Source organism: Atractosteus spatula, chromosome 2 (assembly GCF_055471065.1).
Source record: "Atractosteus spatula isolate fAtrSpa1 chromosome 2, fAtrSpa1.hap1, whole genome shotgun sequence".
NCBI lineage: Eukaryota > Metazoa > Chordata > Actinopteri > Semionotiformes > Lepisosteidae > Atractosteus > Atractosteus spatula.
In genome coordinates, this window is record NC_142707.1 from 73,852,198 (window position 1) to 73,876,911 (window position 24,714).

At 39.6% G+C, this 24,714-nt stretch overlaps 1 protein-coding gene across 1 annotated transcript; it reads right to left on the bottom strand.

Annotated features, from left to right (window-relative positions):
- Positions 1 to 7,948: 7,948 nt before the first annotated feature.
- Positions 7,949 to 22,962, bottom strand: LOC148840259 (trace amine-associated receptor 13c-like). Its single transcript, XM_088937038.1, has 5 exons — positions 22,895 to 22,962; positions 22,409 to 22,603; positions 22,097 to 22,337; positions 11,156 to 11,210; positions 7,949 to 8,895 (listed from the first exon to the last, which is right to left on the bottom strand). Exons 1-5 carry the CDS (start codon positions 22,960 to 22,962, stop codon positions 7,949 to 7,951), a joined length of 1,506 nt encoding a protein of 501 aa, XP_088793164.1.
- Between the last annotated feature and the right edge of the window lie 1,752 nt (positions 22,963 to 24,714).

Consider the following 24,714-nt stretch of genomic DNA (forward strand, 5'->3'; position numbering starts at 1 on the left):
TACATTATAGTGTAAGAGGACAATACAGTGTTGCTAGGGATGTTCAGACACACAATATGCCTCTTGGCACTCTGTGAATTGTAGTGTTATTGCTCTGTCATTTAAAGTAGTCATTTTAAAGATGTAATTTCCTTTTGAAGCAAACATTTCAACAGCCTTTGTGCATTGAGTTTTTGTCGCTTTTTTTTGTTACTCATAAGAAACCAATAGAATTAATAAATGTGCCAAATGAGGGCTGCAAACTGATTATGCTTTTCTTTTGTTTTCAAAGCTACATGTTATTTGTGCACTTAAACATCATTTGTAATGTAATAATTTATTTTGTGTCTTATATATACAACATATCTATATTTGCACCCCAGAATATTAGATTAAGTTAAGGACCCTTTAACTTTCAAAGTTAAGGACCCTTTCAAATAAGCTACATAGCTAAAATTTAGAAGCGTTCAAGGGATGTTATGTTCAACACTTTATGTGTTACAATAGAAGCTTCTGTATTTAATTAGAATTAAATCATTAACAGAAGAACATTTGGGCTGCATTGTGGTTCAATGGTCAGTGCTGCTGCCTTGCAGCACTGGGGCCCTACGTACAGTTCCTGGGGTACTATCTGCGCAGAGTTTGTATGTTCTCCCCTGTGTACACGTGGTCTTCCTTTCCATGCTCTGGTGGTATAATTGGCTTCTGGGAAAACTGGCTGTGATGTGAGTGTGCTTGTGTCTGTTTATGCCCTGTGTTGGAATGGTGTCCCATCCAGGATGTGTCCCATCTTACACCTTTTGCAAGCCGGGATATGCTCGGCTTCCCGTCGACTCTGTATTTAATAAAAAGGTTACAATATGGGTGGATAAATGGACATCAGCATGCATTACTGAATAAAACAAAACAATGCATTCTGAGTATATTGAATCTGATAGCCTGTGTAACGTTGCCATAGCCAAAATGTAAATGTAGTGGCTCTCTGAAGGCACCAGTTCTGTAGGGTTTGGGCATTTACTGTGACAATTATTAATTGTAGCAGTAAATCACAAAGTTAATTCTTTTGATGGCTTTAGAATCCAACCATGCGACATAACTCAAACAACGCACACACACAGGTACTAATACACGAGGATACATTTATTAATACATAGAATATGCATATAAACCTAACAGATCTTATCGAGAGGGTTATCAGAATACAAAAGGTATATATTCAATCAGTTACGAAGTGTTACACATATCAAGAGGACATACGTTCAGTATATCATTCATTAAGACTGTTTCATAAATGAACTTGGTTATAACTTCTACATTAGATACTCAAAACAAGTACATAACTCTTAGGAATTAAATTGATATCAACTGGTTGGGATAGCAATTGAATTCTCGAGCTGTAATGCATTGAAGTTGAATACTCATCCAATCTCTGGGGATTCAGATCTCCTGCGGGCTCAAAGAAACAGTTGCAGGCTGTTGCTGTCCAATCCGCGCTCTCTGGCTGTGTGCCAGGCTGTGCTGTGCGGCTTGCGACGGTGCGCTGCTGATGCTCAGTGACCGGCTAGTTAGTGCTGGCTTTAACTAGCAAAGTTTGTGCACAGGAGAAAAGATGACTGTGGGTCCCAGCAAGTCAGGAAGAGGACCGGTTCGTTCCTGATGAAGAGCTAGTTCTGAATAGTGATTCAGCTGTCCACGGTTCCGACCTGTTCACGAGGCTTGCTGCTGATGCTAACCTTGGGTGGATCCTCTGGTTACTCTCTGGCAACCTCCGCTCTAGACTCTTAGAACAAAGGAAAGTTCTGGCACTCTGACACACTGGCCGTTCCGTGGTTGTCCGGGCTGAGTCTCAGGATGGTCAGGAGGCGCGCTGCGAGAATGTCCTGCCCTTGGGAGCCTTCTGCTCCTGGGCTGTCCTGCCCTGGAATTCTCCTTTGAATTCCCTTTAGAAAAGTCCACAGAATTCTCCACTGAATCTCCTGAATCTCTCAGGCCCTCTGTGTTGCCTGTTTTTACCTGGAGGAACTTCAGCTCGTTGATTGGCTGAAAGTTCCATGGGCATCAGAGTCCCACGTGGGTTACTCGGCCCTACCAGTCCCTGATTGGTTGATCAAGGTGAGATATGAGTCACTTACTCCTGACACTTAGGAATGCAGTCCAGATGTCCATCTGGCACTCCCTAGACAGATAGGCGCCAATGGATGACCATTGATCATGATAGCCAGGCTTAGCTAAGTGCATCCCCCTTTGGGAGCTGTCCTAGGAAACCTTAAATCAGCCTGCATGAATAGTTTCTCTGTGGCTGCACCACAGAGATGAACAGAGATGGGGCCTCTTTGGGAAAGCTCAGAACACTTAATTCTTTCTTATTAATAAGCCTCGCCGCTACACCTGTAAAGATCATACTTTTACACATGGTGCCCAGAGATCAGCCTGCTTGACACTGTGGTAACCAGGATGTTACATGTTACAAGTTCTCATGTGATATTCCCCTGGACAGGTCATCAGGGATTGATCCCAACGCTGCTGATCTCTAATTGTACACTTAGTTCACTGGGTGAACTGGAGCAACCGGGGTAAAAATACTTCATTCGCTTCTCGGCCTTTTGGCTAAGATGAAGTGTGTGTTGGTTGTCCACAGCATTGATTTTCAGTGATCCAAGCTGAAGAGTGCTTGAGCCGGTATTGTTTGAGTTGAGTCGATTGGGTTAAGTTGAAGATCACGGAATTGTTTCTGGAATTGGAGTGGGTGCAAGTAGATTCCAGGGTGTTGAGGAGCCTGACAGCCTGCGGGAAAAAGCTGTTACAAAGTCTGGTGGAGCTAGCCCATACACTGCAATATCTTTTTCCAGATTGTAGGAGGGCAAAGAGTTTATGGGAGGGGTGGAAGAGGTCTTCTACTATACTGAAGGCCCTGTTTATGCAGTGTTTGTGATAGGTGACAGAAATGGAAGAGAGGGAGGTTCCAATGATCTTTTCAGCTGTTTCCACAATTCATTGCAGGGTGTTGCAGTCTTAAGCGTTGCAATTCCCAAAGCAAACAGTGACACAGCTGGTCAAGGTGCTCTCAATGGTGCTTCTGTAAAAAGTGGTAAGAATGGGCGGAGGAAGGTTTGCCTTCCTCAGTCGCCACAGGAAATAGAGACGCTGCTGTGCTTTCTTGGCTAGGGAGGTGGTATTAAGGGACCAAGTGAGGTCATCTGTAATGTGTACACCAAGAAACTTGATACTTCTAACTGTCTAAACAGGGAAGCCGTTGATATACAGTCAGGAGTGATCAGCGCCGGCCCTCCTGAAGTCAATGATTATCTCTTTTGTGTTATTTACATTAAGAGATAGATTGTTGTTTGTGCACCCATTCACCAGCTGCTCTACCTCCTCTCTGAATGGTGACTCATCGTTGTTGCTAATGAGGCCCACCACTGTCTTGTCATCGGCAAACTTGATGACGCAGTTTGAACTGTGCTTGGCAGTAGGAGTCATCAGTGTGAACAGCAGTGGACTAAGCACACAGCCCTGGGGGGTTCCAGTGCTCATTGTGATGGTGCTGGAGAAAGTTATTACCGATCCGGACTGTCTAAAGTCTCTCGGTCAGAAAGTCCAGAATCCAGTTACAGAGGGAGGTGTTAAGGTTCAGCAAGCTCAATTTTTCTATCAGCTTCTGGGGGATGATTGTATTAAATGCTGAACTGAAGTCAATGAAAAGCATTCTTACATAAGAGTCTTTTTTGTCCAGGTGGGACAAGGGCCAGGTGAAGGGCAAGAGATACGGCATCATCAGTAGACTGGTTGGGGCGCTATGCAAACTGGAGGGGGTCCAGAGGGGTAGGGAGTCTGGACTTGATGTGGCTCATGACTAGTCTCTCGAAGCACTTCGTGATAATTGGTGTGAGTGCCACAGGGTGATAGTCATTGAGGCAGGACACGACTGACTTCTTCGGCATTGGTATAAAAGTGGTGGATTTGAAGCATATGGGGATGACCGCCTGGCACAAGGAGATATTAAAAATATCTGTGAGGACATCAGCTAACTGTTCTGCACATTCCTTGAGCACGTGACCAGGTATATTATCGGGTCCAGCAGCCTTACGTGGATTAACTTTGGCTAGTGTCCTCATTACATCAGCTGCAGACAGGCAAAGCACCTGATTATCGGGAAGCACCTGATCATCATTCATTAAGACCAAGCAGCAGCTGAGCTGGGTGAGAACCCACATCACTGCTTCTCTCTCTCCTCTTCTTGTCCCTCCCCTTTTCTTTCTCTAGCCTCCGGGATAAAGAAGAATGCTTGAGCTGGTATCGTTTTGGGTTGAGCCCATTGGGTTAAGGCCAAGCAGCAGCTGAGCTGGGTGGGAAATAATGCTTTCCTCTTCCTTCTCCCTCCTTTCTCTCTCTCTGCCTCCTTGGCCTCTAGGCTGGGAGTAAGTACTTGTGGCCTGCCCTTGGAGAATGGCAAAGTGCCAGAACCGGACAGACTCCCCAAAGAATTCTACACTTATTTCTGGGACACACTGGTGGCAGACTTGGTAGAGGTGGCGCAACAAATCTTTGCCAGGGAAAACAAGGGCACACAATGAGGTAAGGTGTCATCTCCCTTCTCTTCAAGGAGGGGGGTGCCACCAACCTGAAGAACTGGAGGCAGATAATACTCTGTGTGGACATCAAGATCCTATCCAAGTTACTGGCCAGCACACTGAGGACAGCCTTGTCCCACATAATCAAAAGCGACCAGACAATTGGAGTAGAAGCTAGTTTTATCAATCAGAGAAGATATACATAGACATAGTCTAAAGTCAGTATGAGAAACTCTGTTTATCTCTTATCATCAAAGTATGATGGCTTTCTTATATTTCAGCCTTTGCAATTAATTTGTTTTCTGTAAAAACATCAAATTATCAGTATGCAGACTTTTAATACAGCACTTTTCTATTCTACATGTACGTCATCATGAAAATGGTCTTAGATAAGATAAATGTGTTGCTGAATTGGTTTTTGGAATACACTGTTTTAAAAGAGAGGTTGTCTAGTTTCTGACAATAAATAGGTTGTTGTGGTGTGTTTTGATTTTGCTGCCTATAGTTCTTGAAAACTGCAATTTCAACTGTGGTCTTTTGCAAATTTTGCACTATTACTAGTTTTTTTGAAACAATAGTTTAATTGTTGTGAAAACAGATTTAATGTTTGTATTTAGAGGATATTAGAGATCACTTGCATGTACAATACTTCATGAAGCATATGTTGTTTATCACAGCCAAGCTTAACTTGAGGGTGTTGCAACTGTACTTAGACCCCGGACAGATGCCAGCATCCAGAACTTCTGGTAAGGAGTTAAACCACATGGTGTCTTAACCCATTCTTATTTTTGGGAGAATAAATGCAGTTAGAATGAAATTTTCCCCTGTTTGATTTATCGTTTTCATTCTCTTCCTTCCCACCTACCTACTTCCTTCTTCAAAGAATTAAATACAAATATATCTACATTTATTTGGAATAATTAAAAACCTACGGTTAAATTTATACAATTATTAAAACCAAAGAGAGAAGAGAGGTTCCAGACTTATTTATGTTACTGGTCTGCCCAAATAAAGCATATGGTTAGGTGGTGTATTAACAGGCATGATTCTCTTTGGGTTAATATAGAATTAGGAGTATATCATGCGTGACTCATACAATCTCTACCCTTTATTAACAATCTTAATCTGGCAGATAACTTGTCAGATAACTTTGTAATACTCAGTACTCTAATGGCCTAGAGGGCTGATAGATCATACCTGAATATACCCACTTGTCTGTCTTTTATCTCTTAGGAAACAAAACAGTTTGAGATTTGTGTTCACTAAGACTTGAAAATATTTCCTCCTGGTAGAAAAAAAAAAACTATCTGGGAGCCAGACTTGGGGCACTCATTTATAGAGGAGGACTGGTTAGCAATTTGTGAAAAGCTATGTCCAAAAAAGCACTTCTGTTACCATACAAGAGCTTAATTTCCAGGTCACATCATCCAGGCGGGCCTGCACATTGGTGGTGGTGGAGGGGATCCCCATTACCTGTAAAGTGCTTTGAGTGGAGTGTCCAGAAAAGCGCTATATAAGTGTAAGCAATTATAATTATTAGTATTAATTAATTTAAAATTTCTTAATAAATTCTGTCTAACCCCAGCCAGTCTGCAAAAAATACACCCAGGCAGATCAAATCAGTATTTTATGTGCCATTCTCAGCTACAGAAGATACCTTGTTTCATTTATTATGCAGTAAAATTGGCAGTAAAAATGCAGTAAAATTAATCAATGCTTAAGTAATGTATATTCTGTCATTGGAAAAAAATAGATTTACATTTTACTATGTCTGCAGAGTTGTATCTTCTACACAGTGATTATACACTAAAACATGACAAAGATTCAGAGTGCCAATTTTCTATGCTTGTTCATTTTGCTAAGAAATGTACAGTATTTTGCTGCTATGGTCTGTCTCCAAGGTACTGACTGTTGAAATGTGGCTCTCTCAAGAAGCTTTATTTCTACCTTTGAAAAAACTGACATACAATCTCCACTTGTAGTATCTGAGCACTTTTGGAAGATCTGGTCACCCATTTGGGATCTCCTTTCTTAATTATTTTTTCCTCTTTCTTTCTAGTATAATTCTGGTATTGGAAGGCTGTGCAGTTCTGTCTCTATATGTCATAACACATCATTATGTAGTTTTTTTTCTTTTGTATCAATGTATGGTGATATCATTTTATTTGGAATGATGGGTATGCTGTAAACTGACTATTTACTGTTAAAAGCAAATACGTTAAAAAAGATAAAAATATCATCAGTAATGTGAATTATTATTTTAGCCTTTTCTGTCTGTTAAATGTTTCATAGGGATATGTGCAACATAAAAGCTGTGTAAAAACTATTGTATGAAAACAATCATTTGCAGATGTCTCACAACATATTTTCACAACATATGTGGGAAACACAGATATTAATGCAATATTAACTGACTTCAAAAACACCTAAGAAGTCTCACGTGGAATTCTTACATTTAATACAAACATTATTTTTCTGAACATATTGTGCAACCTGAAAGCTCAAGCCTTGGTTATGTTGTTCAAGGTGTTTCACATAACAATACAATTTGTATTACTCTTCGTATTACTTTACAATACTGTGAATATTAATGTAACCAGTACTGAGATCTATTGCTCTGTGTGTTTGTGTTCCTGATAGATTCTATAGTGTGAGCTCAGTTGATTGTTTGTGCAAGGGGCAGTAAAGAAAAGGCAAACAGCAGTGGAGAGAGAGAAACCTGCAAACAAAACTTTTGTATGTTTTCCCCATGTCGGTGTGGGTTTCATCCAGGTGCTCCGGTTTCCTTTCATAGTCCAAAAACATGCTGGTATGTTAACTGGAAGGAAGTGAGATGAAACCCACATGAACGTGGGGAGAATATTGAACTCAGGACCCCAGCACTGCAAGGCAGCAATGCAAAGCACTGCACCACTGTCCTGCCCCCAGCTGTTTGCAAAACCTTTTGCAGTGATGTTCTCAGGCATCAAGTGCTTCCTTTTCAAAGAAAGCATTTTGTAGACAACTTCAAATGATTGTCTTCATACAAATTTACCCAGCTATTAAAAGCATATTAACTGACTTCATAACCACCTAAAAAGTCTTATTCACATGCAGATTCCTTGCATTGAATGCAAACATTCTTTTGCACTGAACATGTTGTGGAAACAGAAAGCTTTTTTAACATTGGTTATATTGTTCAAGGTGTTTCACACAACAATACCCTTTGTAAGATATTCAGTCTGGATATCAATGTAACCAGAACCAAGACCAATTGCAATGGACTAAGCATTCTCTGTTTTGATAAATGAAGATTTTTTCTTTCAGATTACTGCTGTTAGAAAAACTATGACAAATAGTGATACACTAATAATTTATAAACTATACATTACTAACTTGTTACACACTAAAAACATAATTTATTTGTTGTCTGGAAACAGGCTATTGAAAGAAGATGCTATATAACATATTTTAAAAGTTAATATTAGTTTTGCCGACTTCTGAAACCAAGGATAAAACAGTGCATAAATAATTGGATTAATAGAAGAGTTAAGATAAACTAACACACACGGGAAATAAAGTGAAATAAATCTGGATATTGTAATCTTTTCTATAATTAGTGACCAAATGTAATATGGCACCCAACAAAGAAGAAAGGCAAACACTACAATTCCTAATGTCTTTTCAGCTTTTCTTTTGTTGGTTTTTGATAATATCTTTTCTTTCTTAGAATTATTCTTTTTTAAAGAATTAATTACTTTTGCATGCCTTTTTGCAACTATAAAAATCTTTATATATAGAGTTGTCATAACAGAGCAAGGCAATATAAAAGAAGTAACCATATCAATTGTTGCCCATGTTTCATTCATTATAAACACACACTCTCCAAGACAGAGATTTAGTGCTTTAGAATCACTAAAATTCCCATTTACATAAAGCAAAATTATCACATACAATGGAGATATGAACCAGCTGAGTAATATTAATAAGTACATCAAATTCACTGTTATTTTTGTAGAATAAAAGAGTGGGTCACACACAGCAAAGTAACGATCTATGGCAATTAACACCAGATTACAAAGAGAAACTGAAATCAGAACACAGTCAAGTGATTTGTAAAAAGAGCAAAGAATGTCCCCAAAGTACCAGCAGGTTTCTATTAAGGCTGTAATACTTAATGGCATCACAGTCACTCCTACTAGAAAGTCAGCCACAGCCAGGGACAGCAGGATCAGGTTTGTTGGTGTGTGGAGCTGTTTGAAGTGAGAGATGGAAATGATCACCAACAGATTCCCACACACTGTTAGTCCAACAGCCACAGCCATCACCGTGTACAGAGAAACATACGCTGCTGTAGATCGAATTTCTTTATGACAAGATGCATTGTTAGATGGAAAACAAAAATGCACAGATTGTGTTTCTTCTGAACGAGTGACTTCCATTGTACAATATTATGTTTAAAGCTAAATTCACACAAATTTTTAGGAAGAAATTCAGACTAACTGAGATGAAAGAAATGTTTTCTAATCACCTAACCCGTAAACAAAGGTATGTGCTCCCCAGAACAAATCCATCCACCATAGACGACAGAAAGATTATAACATTGCTATGTTGTCTTCCTCACATTGCTGAATAAAGTGTTTGTTTTTGATCTTATTTAAAGGTCTGTTAGTGGCTCCTCCTGTTGTTAGGAGCTGCTCATGAATGTTAATTGATTTTAATGGGTCCTATTGTTATGGGATTTAGAGCAGAGGTTATAGAACTGCTTCAGCTGAAAAAATCTGAACTGAGACTTCAAAGACTAATTACATGTTCTCACTTCTTTAGTTACACAAGGGATGCCAGCCACCCCAGCATTTTGATGGTCTATATTTCCACATTCTGTTTTTTTCCCATTTCATTTTTTTTCCAGCTTTCATTTTATATTCCCTTTCCTATCCTATCACCCTTGTGGCATGACCTTTTGCTATCTGCACACATTTGTCCAAAATGTATCAATTTTCTATTGTATTCATATATTTAACAAATACAAAGAAACACATTGATAGTTGTTATGAAAGGATTTACCTGCACACTTATTACAAGCCCACTCTGTCCTTTTGTTATTTGGTCATGTGACCATCACCATCTGGAGAATCCTGATCAGAAAGACAACAAGACACATGCAGTGGGGCATGGATTGTAGATGAACTACTCTGGATCCTATTTGATTGTCATTTTTATTTCCTTTTCCTTTAAGAAATGTATGTGGTATGTATATTTAACACGTTTTAACTTTATTTGTTCTTCTGGCACCAAGTATAACTCAGAATTTTACTTTGTTACAAAGTTTATTACAGATTTCAAAGAAAGAGACATGAAAAGGAACACCCTAAAATCTTAATATAGTTGTCAGTGTTCAAGATAATTTAGACACAAGGGCAGCTGGGTAAAAGACAGCTTTAGAAATAAATAACACAGATTAGAGAAAGTTACAGTACATTTAATAGGAGAAAGAGAAAAGGGAAAAGTATTTTTGTTGATCGTGATAAATATGTATCTATAAATCACATTTCAGCAGGTCAAGAAAAGTGTGTATGTGTACAGGTTTTCATTCCAGCTCAGCTTTTTACAGGCCAGTTTAATTAATTAATGGTAATAATTAAACAGGAAAAAAAGGACAAATAAAGTTATTGGGGAAAAAAACCCAGCTCTCAAGGTACTGCTTTGACATACCTTAAATCTACAGGCAGTTTTTAAGGATTGGATACTAGACACCAGTGCAAGGAGAGAATCCCAGTATCTCAGTGTAATTTTCCTGTCCTGTCTTATAAGGACCGATCTCTTGGAGATTCCTCCTTGGAGCAAAAGTTGTGAATTACAGACTAAGAGTGCAAGAAGTGACAGCGCAGTTCAGTTAAGGTCACCATGAACGGAGGTTTATGTGTGACCATTACCATTGTATTGTAATCATAGAAAATACTTTCACTTCTGGCAGAGTGGCTATTCCTGATTCCTGGTAAGCCTTAGATGTCACGTGCAATAGTTATTTTGTACTGTCGAAGAAAACTCAGTCTTCACTCAGGTTGGGAAATTGTCAACAGAGATCTTTAATTCAATCAGCTGAAGGGGAGCATATCACAGAGAAAGGGTTTCCCCTAGCACTCAAGACGTGCTCACTGGACTGAAGTTACACTTTCCTTTTTATACATTAAAAGTAGGCAAGACTTTAACGTATCAAAGGAACATACAGGGAAAGGGGCAGTGTCAGAAGTCAAACAAACAGGACAGGAAGATGCCATTTGGCATCCTGCAATCTGTTTCATTTCTCTCTGGTTGAATGGGTGTGAAGAATCACAGGCTTTAGTTTGCACTTAAGACCACTGTCAGAAACAGAAAACCTTTCCTTTTCGCATAGTCACTGTCTTGACCTTTTCACTTGGTCTTCCACAGTACTTGTCATCTCGACTAAATTGCTAGTTTGGGGGGAAGAATCATCCTGCTCTCCCCCTTGTATTCTTTGTAAGGAGTTTGTTGTGTGGCACCGCCCACCAGGATGGTGGTGGCGGGTCAGGACATGTTCCAGACTCAAGAGCAAGAGAGTCACAGTCCAGGGTAGTGGCCGGCACATTCTAGAATGGACTCACCTTCAGAGGGACAAGTGCAAGGAATAAAACCAGGGACAGGGCAGGGCAGGTCAGTCTGCAACCAGAGCCAGATAGGACATTGTGCCTGTCATTGAGGCAGTCCGCCAGGTGGCTTGCCAGATACCGGTCTGGGCCGGTAAACATTGGGCCACTGGGGTCCGGATCTGCTGCAGAGTCCCAGAGGCAGGCAGAAAAGCTAGCAGGCTGAAGCAGTCCAGAGGGGAAAAGCTGGGGTGTAGTGCAGCTGCAGCAATGCAGAGAGCTGACATCCAGCTTTGCAGAGAGAGAGAGAGATTTAACTGGAGGTTATATTGAATTTATCAATAAGGCAATGTATTTCTTATTGGACCCTCTGTAGGCATTATTTGAGAGTTCAGTACTTAGTAGCAGTCTAAGGTTTTCTGTGTGATTAGGATGTTAGGCCTCTGAAATGCCTTGTCAGTACATACAGTAAATATAGTAATTTGGGTGCTGTATGTTTTGTTGTGTGTATTATACTGTTTATCTTTTCATTGTTAATAAATGTTTGTTTAATCAAGTGTGCCTGGATAATTACTCAATTCACCAAAGCTGTGCCAGAGGAAATAAAGCATTCACATGCTTCTAATTATACCAATCACTCGGGTGTATTCTGGAGAAATCAGTTACAAGTTGGGGGATATATGTTTTACTTTTTGACGAAACTGCTCAGTCAATTCCTGAAATTCACCATCTGAACCCTTATTTGTTCCAATCTTCATTTGTGTCTTTTGTCCAAATTAAGGACTTTATTCATGCTAGTCACATGGTGAGGTGAATATGGGATTTCCCAAAATAGAAACATTCATTGATTTACAGTACAGAATTTACAATAAATGTTCATTTCAAATTTATGTTTACATGCATAAGAAGTGGATTTTACAAAAAATACACAGCTTTAATCTTCCACATTTATTGTCTTTTATAAATCCAAAGCATGTGGTAGATTAAAGCACTTACTATTTTGAGAATAATTGACCCCAAATTACAATCAATGTTTTGTATGTTCATCGGTCTGTGCTGATGACCTCACTGTACTCTGGAGCCCTGGATTCAATTCCAGACCTGGGTGCTATCTGTGTGGGGTTTGTATGTTCTTCCTATCTTCGCATGGGTTTGCTCTGGGTGCTCTGATTTCCTCCCACAATCCAAAACATACTGATAGTTTAATTGTGTTGTAACAGACAAATACATTCTGGATCCCAAGATGAAATTAAACAGATGAGTTTTATTGCATGTAAGAAACAATAAAAACAAAGTATTGTTCCAAGTACCAGTACAAAACTTCCAGTTTATATAGCCCTTTTCTGCCACTTCTGATATAGTTCATTACCATGGTAATGGGGGGAGGTCACGGTGTTCGGACAATTCACAAACTTTGGCCAAATGGTCAGTGTTAGGTTTCCTTCCTTGGAAAGGGGGGTTCTTGCTGGCATCTGGAATCCTTATCAGTTATCCCCCTTTCCTGCCATAACTCTAGCCTGTTACTTAGAAGTCCAGTCCTCATGCAGAAAGACTCAGTTAACCCTTTCTTCACATCTTATATCTTTCTTCAATTGGTTACTGGAAAAAAAAACTGGCCCTGGTGTGAGTATGTGTGTTTGTGTCTATGTGTGCTCTGCAGTGGGCTGGCATCCTATCTGGGGTGTACTCTGCCTTGCGCCCAGTGCACACTGGGATAGGCTCTGACTCTTCCTCAACCCTGAATTGGAAGAAGTGGTTAGAAAATTGTTGGATACTGTACGTGATGGCAGTGCAATAAAAGTTACTTTAAAAAATGAACAGGAATAGGTATCAACCCCATACCAATTCCTGAGCTTCGGCACTCTACATATTCAGGGATATCACCTGAAATGTAAGCAGCAGGATCTCAGCAGAAGGAAAACAAATATTTATTGAGTGTTTGATACATTATCATTCCCACTTTCTGTTCATCATATATTTAGAGCTGCTTAGAAAAAAAAGTAAGTTTTAAGACATACTTCTTAGAGTTTGGTATTTTTAAACTGTTAAAGATAGTACCTTTTTAAGTGAGGTATTTGTTTAAATTTAAACAAGAAAGCAGTTGTTATCAGTTAGTAGTGAAGATTTAGAGCTCAGCTGCAGACACAGAGGTTCCACAAGATTAGGGTTGGGTACCACAACTGTAACCTACAGGTAATACATCTAGATAATCCAAATAAATCCACAAGGTGGCAATTGAACACTACTCTATTACATAAAGCATGAACTCAACTCTCCTTTCAGACCACATTAATTAATACATGATTAATACAACCAAGCAGATAAATTATTGTCATCAGTTACTACTGGAGATTTTGAGCTGATCTGCAATAAAAACCTGTAGACACAGTGGTCCCATAAGACTAGGGTTGAGTACCACTATTGTAACCTAATAATCCAGATATTCCAAATTAAACCACAAGATGGCAATTGAACACTACTCTATTGTATAATGCATAAATAAATTGAACTCTTATTTCAGACTAGATGTGATTAATTTCTTTCTTTCACCCATGGTTTAGTTAAATAAATTTGCACATTTTGTAATGCAGTAAACAGCTGATTATGATCAATATTTCACTATTTGCTACACATTTCATTAAATTTTATTTGCTCAAATTTAAAAACAGATTTTTAACTTTAAAGTAAGAGTTTTCTGTGCATAGGACAGATCAGAATTTCTATTTTCTTTAATTTAATTTTATTTCACATTTAACTGTGGATTCTTAAGAATGCCATTGGATTGACTTTTTACACATTTTTTAACAATTTTAACATTAATTTCCTTGATTTAAAATTGTGCACTTATAGCTGTAGTTCTTAACTTAACTTAATATTTTGTTAACTTAATATTTTGTAAAATATAATATTTTGTTCAAAACCTGAATGCTCAAACTGAAGGTTTCTCTAGATTCAAGATTCAAGATTTCTAGCCATATACAACAAGTGTATTGGAATGCTTACTCGTTCAGCTGTACCCAGTAACATTAGAGAAAAAAAAATAGGCACAAATGACGAACAGACATGGATAATAAATTTAGATAATAGACATTATAATACAGCCAAGACAGGACATAATGCAAACAGTGCATTACCTTAAAGTGGAGATACTAATGTGTGCAGGTGCTAATTTGATCTGTTTAAGATGTGGACTGCCTGGGAGTATAAACTGTTTTTAAATCTATTTGTCAGTGTTCTGACACTGCGATACCTCCTACCAGAACCCAGAGTTGAAAACAGATCGTGGCCAGGGTGAACTGGGTCCTAAAGTATAGCTCGAGCCCAGTTGTGGTCGAGATACAGATGCAGCCATTCAAAATGCGCGGTAAAAACCCGCGGTACAGTAACCTACCCACAAGCCACCGCAGGGCACCGGAGGGCACCGCGGTAAGTGATTGGCTGGCCAAAATGACCGACAGGGGCACTCGTGGTGCATTGGTTGGTAGTGCAAAGATTTATTCATTTAATGTCTTTACTGTGTACATTTTAATCCGCTTAGTTTTGAATATTTATATGGATTTTACCACTAAAGGGAAATTTTAGTAGCTGAGCATAAAAAGAAGAGGAGCATAACGCATCTGAAGGTCATAAACGATATTAATTTAGGAACATAAACATTACTGTATGTATGTAAACTGTACTGTGTATGGCTGGTCTTGGTAGTTTAAAGAAAAAATACACACCAGTCTTCCATTTCTCCCTAAACATTTTAAGCATGAAAGTTTTATGAAACGGTACCCAAATATGCGATTGCTGTATAGAATGAATTTTAATTTAAAAAAATTATTTAACACGAACATTAAGCTGTTTACATCTTCCGCCTGAGAACAGTCACCCGTTGCTACCCAATGCAGAAACACAGCCACTAACTAGCAAAGAGAGGACATTAGCTACCCAATATGATAAAGAAATAAATGATTATTTTGTTTATTTCTTTTGCACATTTATTTGAACATTTCCATCGATTGTACAAGCACTTGGAAACTGTCCAATCCCTAGTTCATCAGGCATTTTACCGGTCTGGCGCCGGTCTGTGTCTTCCAGGATATAATGCCAGCGAACTCTTGTTTTTATGTCCACTATAACAGACAATCTCCTTTGCTTTTAACCGAGCATTTAATAATTTCCTAAAATGAAAATGATTTACTTTATTTCCCTCACGGGATCAATAAAAGTATCTATTATCTAAACTATGGGACAGAATTCTGGGGTCTCCCCATACCAGAGATTATGGTAGGGCTTCAGAATGGTGATTGGCTGACACCATCTGACACCCCTCTGATTGGAGAAAAAAGACGTGCTGGTTTGCTATACATACTGTACCAGGAAGAGGATTTCTTTCCATTCAAAACGTGTATTTTAAAAGTTTAAGAAGTAAAAACCTTACAGCGTACACAGATTTCTAAACTGATCAGGATCGTTATCTTTGTCTTATGCATAATAATGTTCACCGCTCTGTCCAGCAAATTAATAATAAACTTTATTTTATATAGCGTTTAAAACGAATAAGTAATTAGATTGCTCATAAACCTAATCACTTGCTTTTTCTTTTTATTTAGGCTCAGATTTCAACTATAGATTGTATTATTAATAACCATAATAACAACCAACCAACAAAAACAACCATATAAACATAATACCAACCAAAAACATAGATAACAACCACAATACAAAATCAAATATATCAAACCATTTTACTCTCGCAAAGTCCTCCAATTATCATACCAAACCTTCCTCACATCCCAGTTTATCCTATTTATCATAAACAAAATCCACCTCAATTTTCAACATAAAGCATTACACAAAATCAATACCTCAACACTCCATACTCAACAACGATAATTCACAAACAGCCAGAACATGTAACTACACATTCCCAAACAGACCTAATTTCCATAGCCCCGCCCCTTATGCAAAACCAACATCCCTCCCCTGTTCTCTCCCTCCCCTGGCGGTTGTAATTGTTTTTATTTTCAAATAAATTTTAGCAAAGTCATGTATTTTAAAAATCTTAAGATTTTTATATTTATGTCTTCATTTAGTGGTTTCATTAGTGACAAAGGCTAAACTTTCTTGGAAAAATGTCTTTTATGTAAACCATGTTTGCTATTAATTCATTCAGGGCTAAAATATGTTCATTGTCTTTTAATGAAAGAAGGGTTCCTTTCGCCGTAGTCGGGTTGAAATTAGAAGCTTGCCACGCCCGGACTGTTACACCAACGCATTAGCATGTTAAAGCGATTTCATTGAGGAGCCTAGCCTTTAACTAGTAAGTACTGTACTTACTGGGTTTTTGAGGGGGGGGGGGAGGTGTCTTTCGCTGGAAATCTCGCCTCCTACTTTGAAAATACCCGTGAAACCGGTTCAATTCGTCACAGCCAGCACTCCTGCAGAGAGGGGGGTTGTACTTGGAGTGTATACAGTACACGCGTTATGCTCTTCGTTAATGTCTAAGCCGGAACATATCATTATATCTCATTTTGTATTTCTTAAAAAAAAATCGTTTTCCCAGCCTAACAGTATTGTTTTTAACCTGTAAAGCGCTTTGAGGAGCCACCTTTAAAGGCGCCATATACAATAAAGTTCATTATTATTACTATTGTAAATTTGCTGGACAGAGAGGTGAACATTATTACACAGAAGACAAAGATAGCAATTTACGTTGCATTGTGTATCGTGCTGCTTTAATACAGTTTTAAATAATTAAAAGTCTAAACAGTATCAGCTTTATTTATGGGTTTTAAATAAAGGCGATTTAAACGCGATTTAAATCAATATAAATGTTTATATTGTAACACCTAGGTGACTATTCATTGTTATTAAAATGACTTAAATTCGATCATGTTGTGATATTTAGAAATATACATTTGTTTGGTGCGAGTGAAGTTTTATTTAATCTCTGAGCCATACTGATTCTTCTGGAAGCCAGTTTCCGCCAGGGAGTAAAAAAAAAAACACACTATGGTATTCTCTCCAATGCAGTGCAGTTAAAAACATACCTCTGATGCTGCTCCTAAATGAATATCGTTTATGACCATCAGAAGCTTTATGCTCCTTTTCTTTTTTCCAGTGGATTGAACAGGGAGAGGCATTTCATGATGTACTTTTCACTGATGAAACAACAGTGGCTCTGGAACAGTTTTTAACCATGTCGTTTTATAAAAAGGGGAGATATGTACACGTTACTGAAGCTAAAAGTTTAGCCTTTGTCACTAATGTAACCACTAAATAAAGACATATAGAAATCCCTACGTTACAGACTGTATATGGCTGGTATTGGTAGTTTAAAGAAAAAACACACACCAGTATTCCACTTTCTCCCTAAACATTTTAAGCATCAGAGTCTTACATGTGGTTATTTCGGAAACGTTTGTACGTGCTCCTTCTGACCATGTTACTGTTTACTGTTACTGACCATATTAAGTTTAAGTGCCTGTGGGCACTTTTCCTGTCCGTGGGGGGTGGACCGTCTTTCATTAGAAGGTTAGTCTGTTCTACTCTGAGAATGTAGAGGGGGTGGAAAGTGCCCGCGGTCATTTAATTAGTATTAAAATTCGCACTGATTCCCTTGCGAAGATACGGACATAGGAATATTTGTGCGTGGTCAAAAAATGGCATAAAAACGACAAAGTGAAGGCTGTGAAAACATTCACAATGTACTTTATACACAAAGCAAATATACCCCCCCCCCCTCTCAATTCAATTCAAGCTGCTTTATTAGCATGACAGATGGGTACAATCAGTGTTGGGTATTTACTTTGCTTTGAGATGCCACTTTTAAAGGTGATATATAAAATCAAGGCTTTAACTTGCTTTAACTCCGCAAGTCTGAGTTCTTGTGTCTGTCCTATCCGAACCCGAAAGTATTACAATATGTATCTTTATAGCAGGTGGTGTACAGCTTTTTAGTATAGATTACACTTTTCTAAAATGTATTTAAAAAATAAAAACGATTACAATCTAATCTTTCCACGTTTGATCCCAAAATAAATCTAAACGGGGAGAAAGCTATGCTGAAAGTTTATTAAGATACTTAGAAGACAAAGATATCAATTTATGTTGCATTTGTCTGATTGTGAATCAAAAAACACATATATTTAAACCCGCATTTGCGATTTAAATCAAAACGTTATTTAAATCAATATAAATGTTTATATTGTAACGCCTAGGTGACTATTCATTGTTATTAAAATGACTTAAATTCGATCATGTTGTGATATTTAGAAATATAAATTTGTTTGGTGCGAGTGAGGTTTTATTTAATCTCTGACTCAGTGATGGCCTGGCATGGTGAGGTGCGCTGGCAGCTATGTGGTGTGACGCAGTGGTGGCCTGGCACGGTGAAGTGCGCTGGCAGCTGTGTGGTGTGACGCAGTGGTGGCCTGGTACGGTGAGGTGCGCTGGCAGCTGTGTGGTGTGACGCAGTGGTGGCCTGGCACGGTGAGGTGCGCTGGCATATAATGAATATATTCATGTGCATCCAACACACAGTTCAACGCTAGCAACTACACAAAATCTAAAATATGAGCTCTACTTGCCACTTACAATACCAACAGTACCAGCTAACTTTAGTAGTGACATTTTCATGGATCTTTTTAACAATAAAATTTACAACATCAGACTTCAGACACAATTAAACAGGCCTCAAAAAAGTCTGGTACAAACATTTTCAGCATGGTGAAACATGGTGAACATTTCCACCACTGCGTCACACCACACAGCTGCCAGCGCACCTCACCGTGCCAGGCCACCACTGCGTCACACCACACAGCTGCCAGCGCACTTCACCGTGCCAGGCCACCACTGCGTCACACCACACAGCTGCCAGCGCACCTCACGGTGCAAGGCCACCACTGCATCACCCACCTGCCAGCGCACCTCACCGTGCCAGGCCCCCACTGCATCACACAGCTGCCAGCGCACCTCACCGTGCCAGGCCACCACTGCGTCACAACACACAGCTGCCAGTGCACCTCTACATACCCGACCACCACTGCATCACACAGCTGCCAGCGCACCTCACCGTGCCAGGCCACCACTGCGTCACATAGCTGCAAGCGCACCTCACCGTGCCAGGCCACCACTGCATCATACAGCTGCCAGGGCACCTCACCGTGTCAGGCCACCACTGCGTCACACATATTTTAGCGCCATATATTTCATGGATATTATGGAATATAATGGATGGATATCTTAGTTATCTTTCTAGTTCACAGGTTTGCATGCATAATTTAATTTTGAAAGCCACTGAGACATCAGGTACTACTGTTGTATTTATGAAAAAGAAACAAAACAAAAAACATACTAACAACTGTGCCATCCTACTCCTTAGTTAATACATTTTATTATTCATAAACAGTTAACATTGTTAGCAAAATATTTTGAATTATATTTAACCCTATTTTTTCTTTAGTTTTGTATTTAACTTATTATATGATAGTCAGACTTAATGTATATTTGAACAATGAAAATATATTTTTACAAGATTTTACATTAAGCACTTAAAATTAATATGGTTAATAATAGTAAACTGTAACATGCTGTAACAAGATCGGTTAAACTGCGAAGAAAATGCTTTCAGAGAAAATGTTTCAGGTGTGAAGAACATAGATCTCCAATGCAATTTCAACCAAACCTGTTCCCACACACCCTGCCCCCACTACCATTAGAATATACACAAAGCACTCAAATCTTTCGAGCTAATGATCAGGTGACCCGAGAGAGAGCGAGAGAAACACCAAGGGGTGCGGAACCAGGGAACTATTTACATGGAAAACGGGCGATCTCCCCAGACTGTCCGCCCGTTTCACTGTTACCTGGATACCTCTTTATTTAGAACTCACTAACACTGATTTTTAGTTTAGAAGGATTCAAGTAGGGTTTTAGATGAAAGGCAGCGACCTTAATCAAGCCCAAATCATAATTGAACCCATTCAGAGCCTACATTACATTTTAGCGTTTCATTCTGAGCAGAAGACCCTCACACCTGAAGAAGGGGGAGGTGTTTTTCGCTGGAAATCTCGCCTGCTTCTACTTTACAACCGGAGTGCTGGCTGTGACGAATTAAACCGGTATTACAGGTTTCAATCACAGACCATGTGACATGGGAGTCAGGAAACTAACACAGCGCCACCAGATTTGATAACGCTATAAAAACGCTATAAAATAATGTGACTTGGCACAGAACAAGTTTACAGCACAGTACAATAATAAATGCTGACCATGACTTTAGAAGCATAAATTGCCTTACACTCAATTTAAACACAAGCTGTCTTTAGCCCTCTAAGCTGGTTCATACAGAAATGTAGAGATCCAGGCTCAGAACACACAGCTTCATTAGCGAATACATATGCAGGACAATTAGAGAAGACGTTTTACAGAGGATGGATTTTTAGAAACATCCCATCAGTGACATCACTGAAGTCAACTCCTAGGTACTGTAACTGTCGTGTGGATAGTTTCACAAGAATCAGACAAAGGTTTAAGCATCGCTTGTTCTAGATAAAACTGCAAAAAAAAAAACAACAACCCATAATGTACTTCTTTGCGGCTCTGTTTGCCCAAATCATATATTCACAACGTGAAATCTAGAAAATAATATTACGTAACCAAAATCCGCAATATGGAAACAGAACCTGTGTAATTGTTGATAGATGATGTACTCGTAACATTTTTTCAAGACGAACTACAACATTTAAAAAATGACTTGTATGTACTTGATATCTCTAATCAATCCACGGGTCCCAGCACAAAACGAAAGTAAAACGCATACCGTTTCGCGCTTCTTATTAGTTGCTCAAAAGTAATTTGACCGTATGAAATGCATAATATAAACCTAGAAACATATACGTGAGCAGTACTTAAGCACTGTAGTATCGGTGTTAAGACATACCTCTCAAATACTGTAAATCAAGTTAAAAATATCTCAAGACCGATTCTGGTCATAATGAAACCATGTTTCGTGTATGTTTTCTTTAAAGTACCGAGACCAGCCATATACTGTATGTTTATGTTCCAAAATTAATATCGTTTATGGCCTTCACACGCGTTGCAGTATGCTCCTATTCTTTTTATGCTCAGCTACTAAGATTTCCCTTCAGTGGTAAAATTAGATATGAATATTCAATACTTAAACGGGCACAGTTAAGACATTAAATATACATATACATACTGTATACAGTACAGTTTGCATACGGTAATATGTTTATGTTCCTAAATCAATCTCTTTTATGAGCATGTGAAAGGCATGGTGAATCACTGTACTTTGCATGATTGGAAACAAATGCGTGATTGCGAAATGCTGTGGTGTTACTTTTACAAAGACGGTCAATGAAAAAAAGAATGTTGACCAGGGCAATACTTTGAGTTTACACTTACAGCTTGTCCAAGGTCATTCATTATTAATACTATTAGTAATATCTTCGTTAAAGACTTTGATGGCCACAGCTCAAACATGAGAGGTTGAGCTTTATTAGCTCCACCTTGCGGAAATTCCGGATACTATTATTTTGCTTGTCGTATTATAGGAGAATTTACGGTAACTCGCGGTATTTACCGGTAGCTTGCGGTAGACTGAGTACAGCGTACCGCAAAATAATGCGGTATCGCCCGCGCATTTTGAATGGCTGCATCTGTATATCCGGTCGATGGAGGGTAGCTCGGTCCCAGTGATTTTCTGAGCGGACCTCACAACCCTCTGTATGGCTTTTCTGTCCTGTACTGTGGCTCCACCATACCACATCGAAATACCACCGGTTAGGACACTCTCAATGGTATTACGGTAAAAATTGGTGAGTGTTGTCTTGCTTATCCCCCACTTCCTTAACTGTCTCAGCAAGTAAAGACGCTGGTGGGCTTCAGTGAGGATGGCAGCAGTGTTCTCTGACCAGCTCAGCCTCTCAGTGATCTGGAGGTGCTGACAGTTTCGACTGGAGCCCTGTGAATGATGATGGGTGCGTGACGTCCTCCGTGCCTTCTGAAGTCCACAATAATCTCTTTTGTTTTTCCGATGTTAAGTGTGAGGTTGTCGTTGTGGCACCACTCCACCAGCTCTGCTACCTTGCTCCTGTAGGTGGTTTCATCATTGTTGCTGATAAGACCGATTACTGTGGTGTCATCAGCAAACATGATGATGCGGTTGCTGTTAAATCTAGCCACACATCTAGTAATGTGTAAATAGAGAATACAGCCATGGGGTAAATCTAAATCTAGTCATGTGTAAATAGAGAATACAGCCGTGGGGTCAGGCAGCAGCCCTGGGGGGCCTCTGTGTTGAGGATCAGAGGGCACCAGGTTTTGTTTCCAGTCCTCACCACTTGGGGTCTGCCTGTCAGGAAATCCAGGGCCCAGTTGCAGATGGAGTTGCTGAGGCCCAGATCCCTGAGTTTAGCCACCAGCCTGCCTGGCACAATTGTGCTGAAGGCTGACCTGAAGTCAATAAATAACACGTTATTGGAATAACAATGTGTCCCACCATCAGTTTCTCCATGCACTTCATGACTACTAATGTGAGTGCCGCCAGGCGGTAGTCATTCAGACATGACACCTTGGTTTTTTAGGCAGTGGCAAGATAGTAGTCCTTTTGAAGCACAGTGGGACAATAGATAGGGATAGTGACATGTTACATATTACAGTGAAGACAGGGGCCAGCTGTGCTCCGCATGCCTATAAAACACAGGAGGGGATACCATCAGGGCCAACAGCCTTGCGTGGCTTCACCTTTCCGAAAGCTCTCCGTACCTCCTGTTCAGACAGCTGCAGCACAGATTCCCCAGGTCACTGGGCATTTTGTGTGAAGTGTCTGTGAAGTGTCTGTGTTGTGAGTGTCAAACCTCGCATAGATGTTGTTTAGTTGGTCAGGCAGTGAATCATCAGCTGTTGTTATAACACCCTTATGTTCTTTGTAATTAGTGATGGCCCTCAGGCCATTCCAGAGGCACATTGTGTTAATGCCCCCACATTGTGTGTTTTACCTTAATTTCTAAGAGTAAGGTAAGTTATAATTAATTTAATCATGACTTTATCAAGAGTTTAAAATATTAAGAGTTTTCTTAATATGTATGTTCTTTCTGTAGGTGTTTTGTGAATTTACTGGGACATTATTTTAATTGTAGCAGTAAATCACAAGGTGATTCTTTTATGGTTATTAGAAAATCAACCGTGAGAACAGATCAGCGACACACCTACACAGATTTTAATATACAAGATACATTAATTAATACATAAAACAGTGCATACAAAAAAAACATATACAGTATGTATATATCTCAGCCTTCCTGGATACAGACGGCGGGTCCTTTTTTGTGAGGCTTACCAAGATATAGAAAGTTTCAAGAGATACAAGCAAGGAATTTGCATCAGTATAGCATTCAGTTATACCACTTTGTTAATCAGATTCATAAACATATGTTCTACATTAGGCACTTATACGTAAATGCGTTACTCATATGAATTAAATGGATCTCTGTGTTGAGGTAACAACTGAATTCTTGCGGTGCAATATAGAATATCAGATTTATTTATCCAGTGTATATGGATTTGTGTTTCCTGGTACGGACACCAAAGGCCAGTTGGCAGCTACTTCCAATCGCTGAGGCGTTTGATAGCCATCCTACTGCTGGTTCTGGCTCAGTGCCCAACCAATCCTGGTGCAGCTCCGAGTTGGAAGAAGGGGTAAGGGAGAAATCTGTCTGCGGCATGCAGTGCAGTCATCACTCTCCTAGGGATCTACTAGTAGTCTGGTTGACTAGTAGAGAGTCTCTATGCACGGAGGGTGACCGCGGATCCATGCAAGTCACTCTTTAGATGGGAAGAAGACTGGTTTGTTCCCGGAGCAGTGCTACTTCTAAATTAACTATTCATATTGTCGACAAAGGTCCAACTGTAGGCTTCCGGTGATCAGGTGGAGCATTCACGTTGGCTTTTGCAGAATTCTGTCTGGTTATGTATGGGATCCTCGGCCGCAGGGCTTAAAACAAAGTCGCAGTGCAGACAACACCGGCAGTCACGTGGGTAGTCTCTGAGGGTAGGCGAAAATGGCCGAGGAGAGCAAAGTTCTGAGCTCTGTAGTGTCTTTTTATCTAGAACAAAGTTTGGCTGGCATTTGAGACCCATGTGGGGTTATCAAGCCCTGCACGTTCCTGATTGGTTGGATGAGTAACAATGACCTCTGAGATCTAGGACTGCAATCCAGATGTTCCCAGGAATCTCATAGGCACCAGGAATGGCTGTTGATCATGATAGCCAGGCATGGCAGGGCACATCCCCATTTGGGAGCTGCTCCTTTTCAGAGAGAACTACTCCACAGAGATCAGGAAGAGAGATGGTGGCCTCATTAAGATAGAGAGAGATACATACAGATGCAGCCATTCAAAGTGCGCTGCACAGACACGTACCGCGGGTAATTGCCTACTTCATTGTGCGTCATACTGCGGTACGTGATTGGTTGACCAACAGGGGCACTCGTAGTGCGTTGGTCGGTCGTAGAAAGATTTAAATGTCTTTACTGTGCCCGTTTTAGTATTGAATATTTATATGGA

Coding starts and splice junctions, on each gene's coding strand:
- LOC148840259 (XM_088937038.1), bottom strand. CDS start 22,962: ATGCCCAGTGACCTGGGGAATCTGTGCTGCAGCTGTCTGAACAGGAGG. Junction 22,604..22,894: donor TACGGAGAGCTTTCGGAAAG/GTGAAGCCACGC, acceptor TATTGACTTCAG/GTCAGCCTTCAGCACAATTG. Junction 8,896..11,155: donor TTGCACTTGTCCCTCTGAAG/GTGAGTCCATTC, acceptor CTTGTCATAAAG/AAATTCGATCTACAGCAGCG.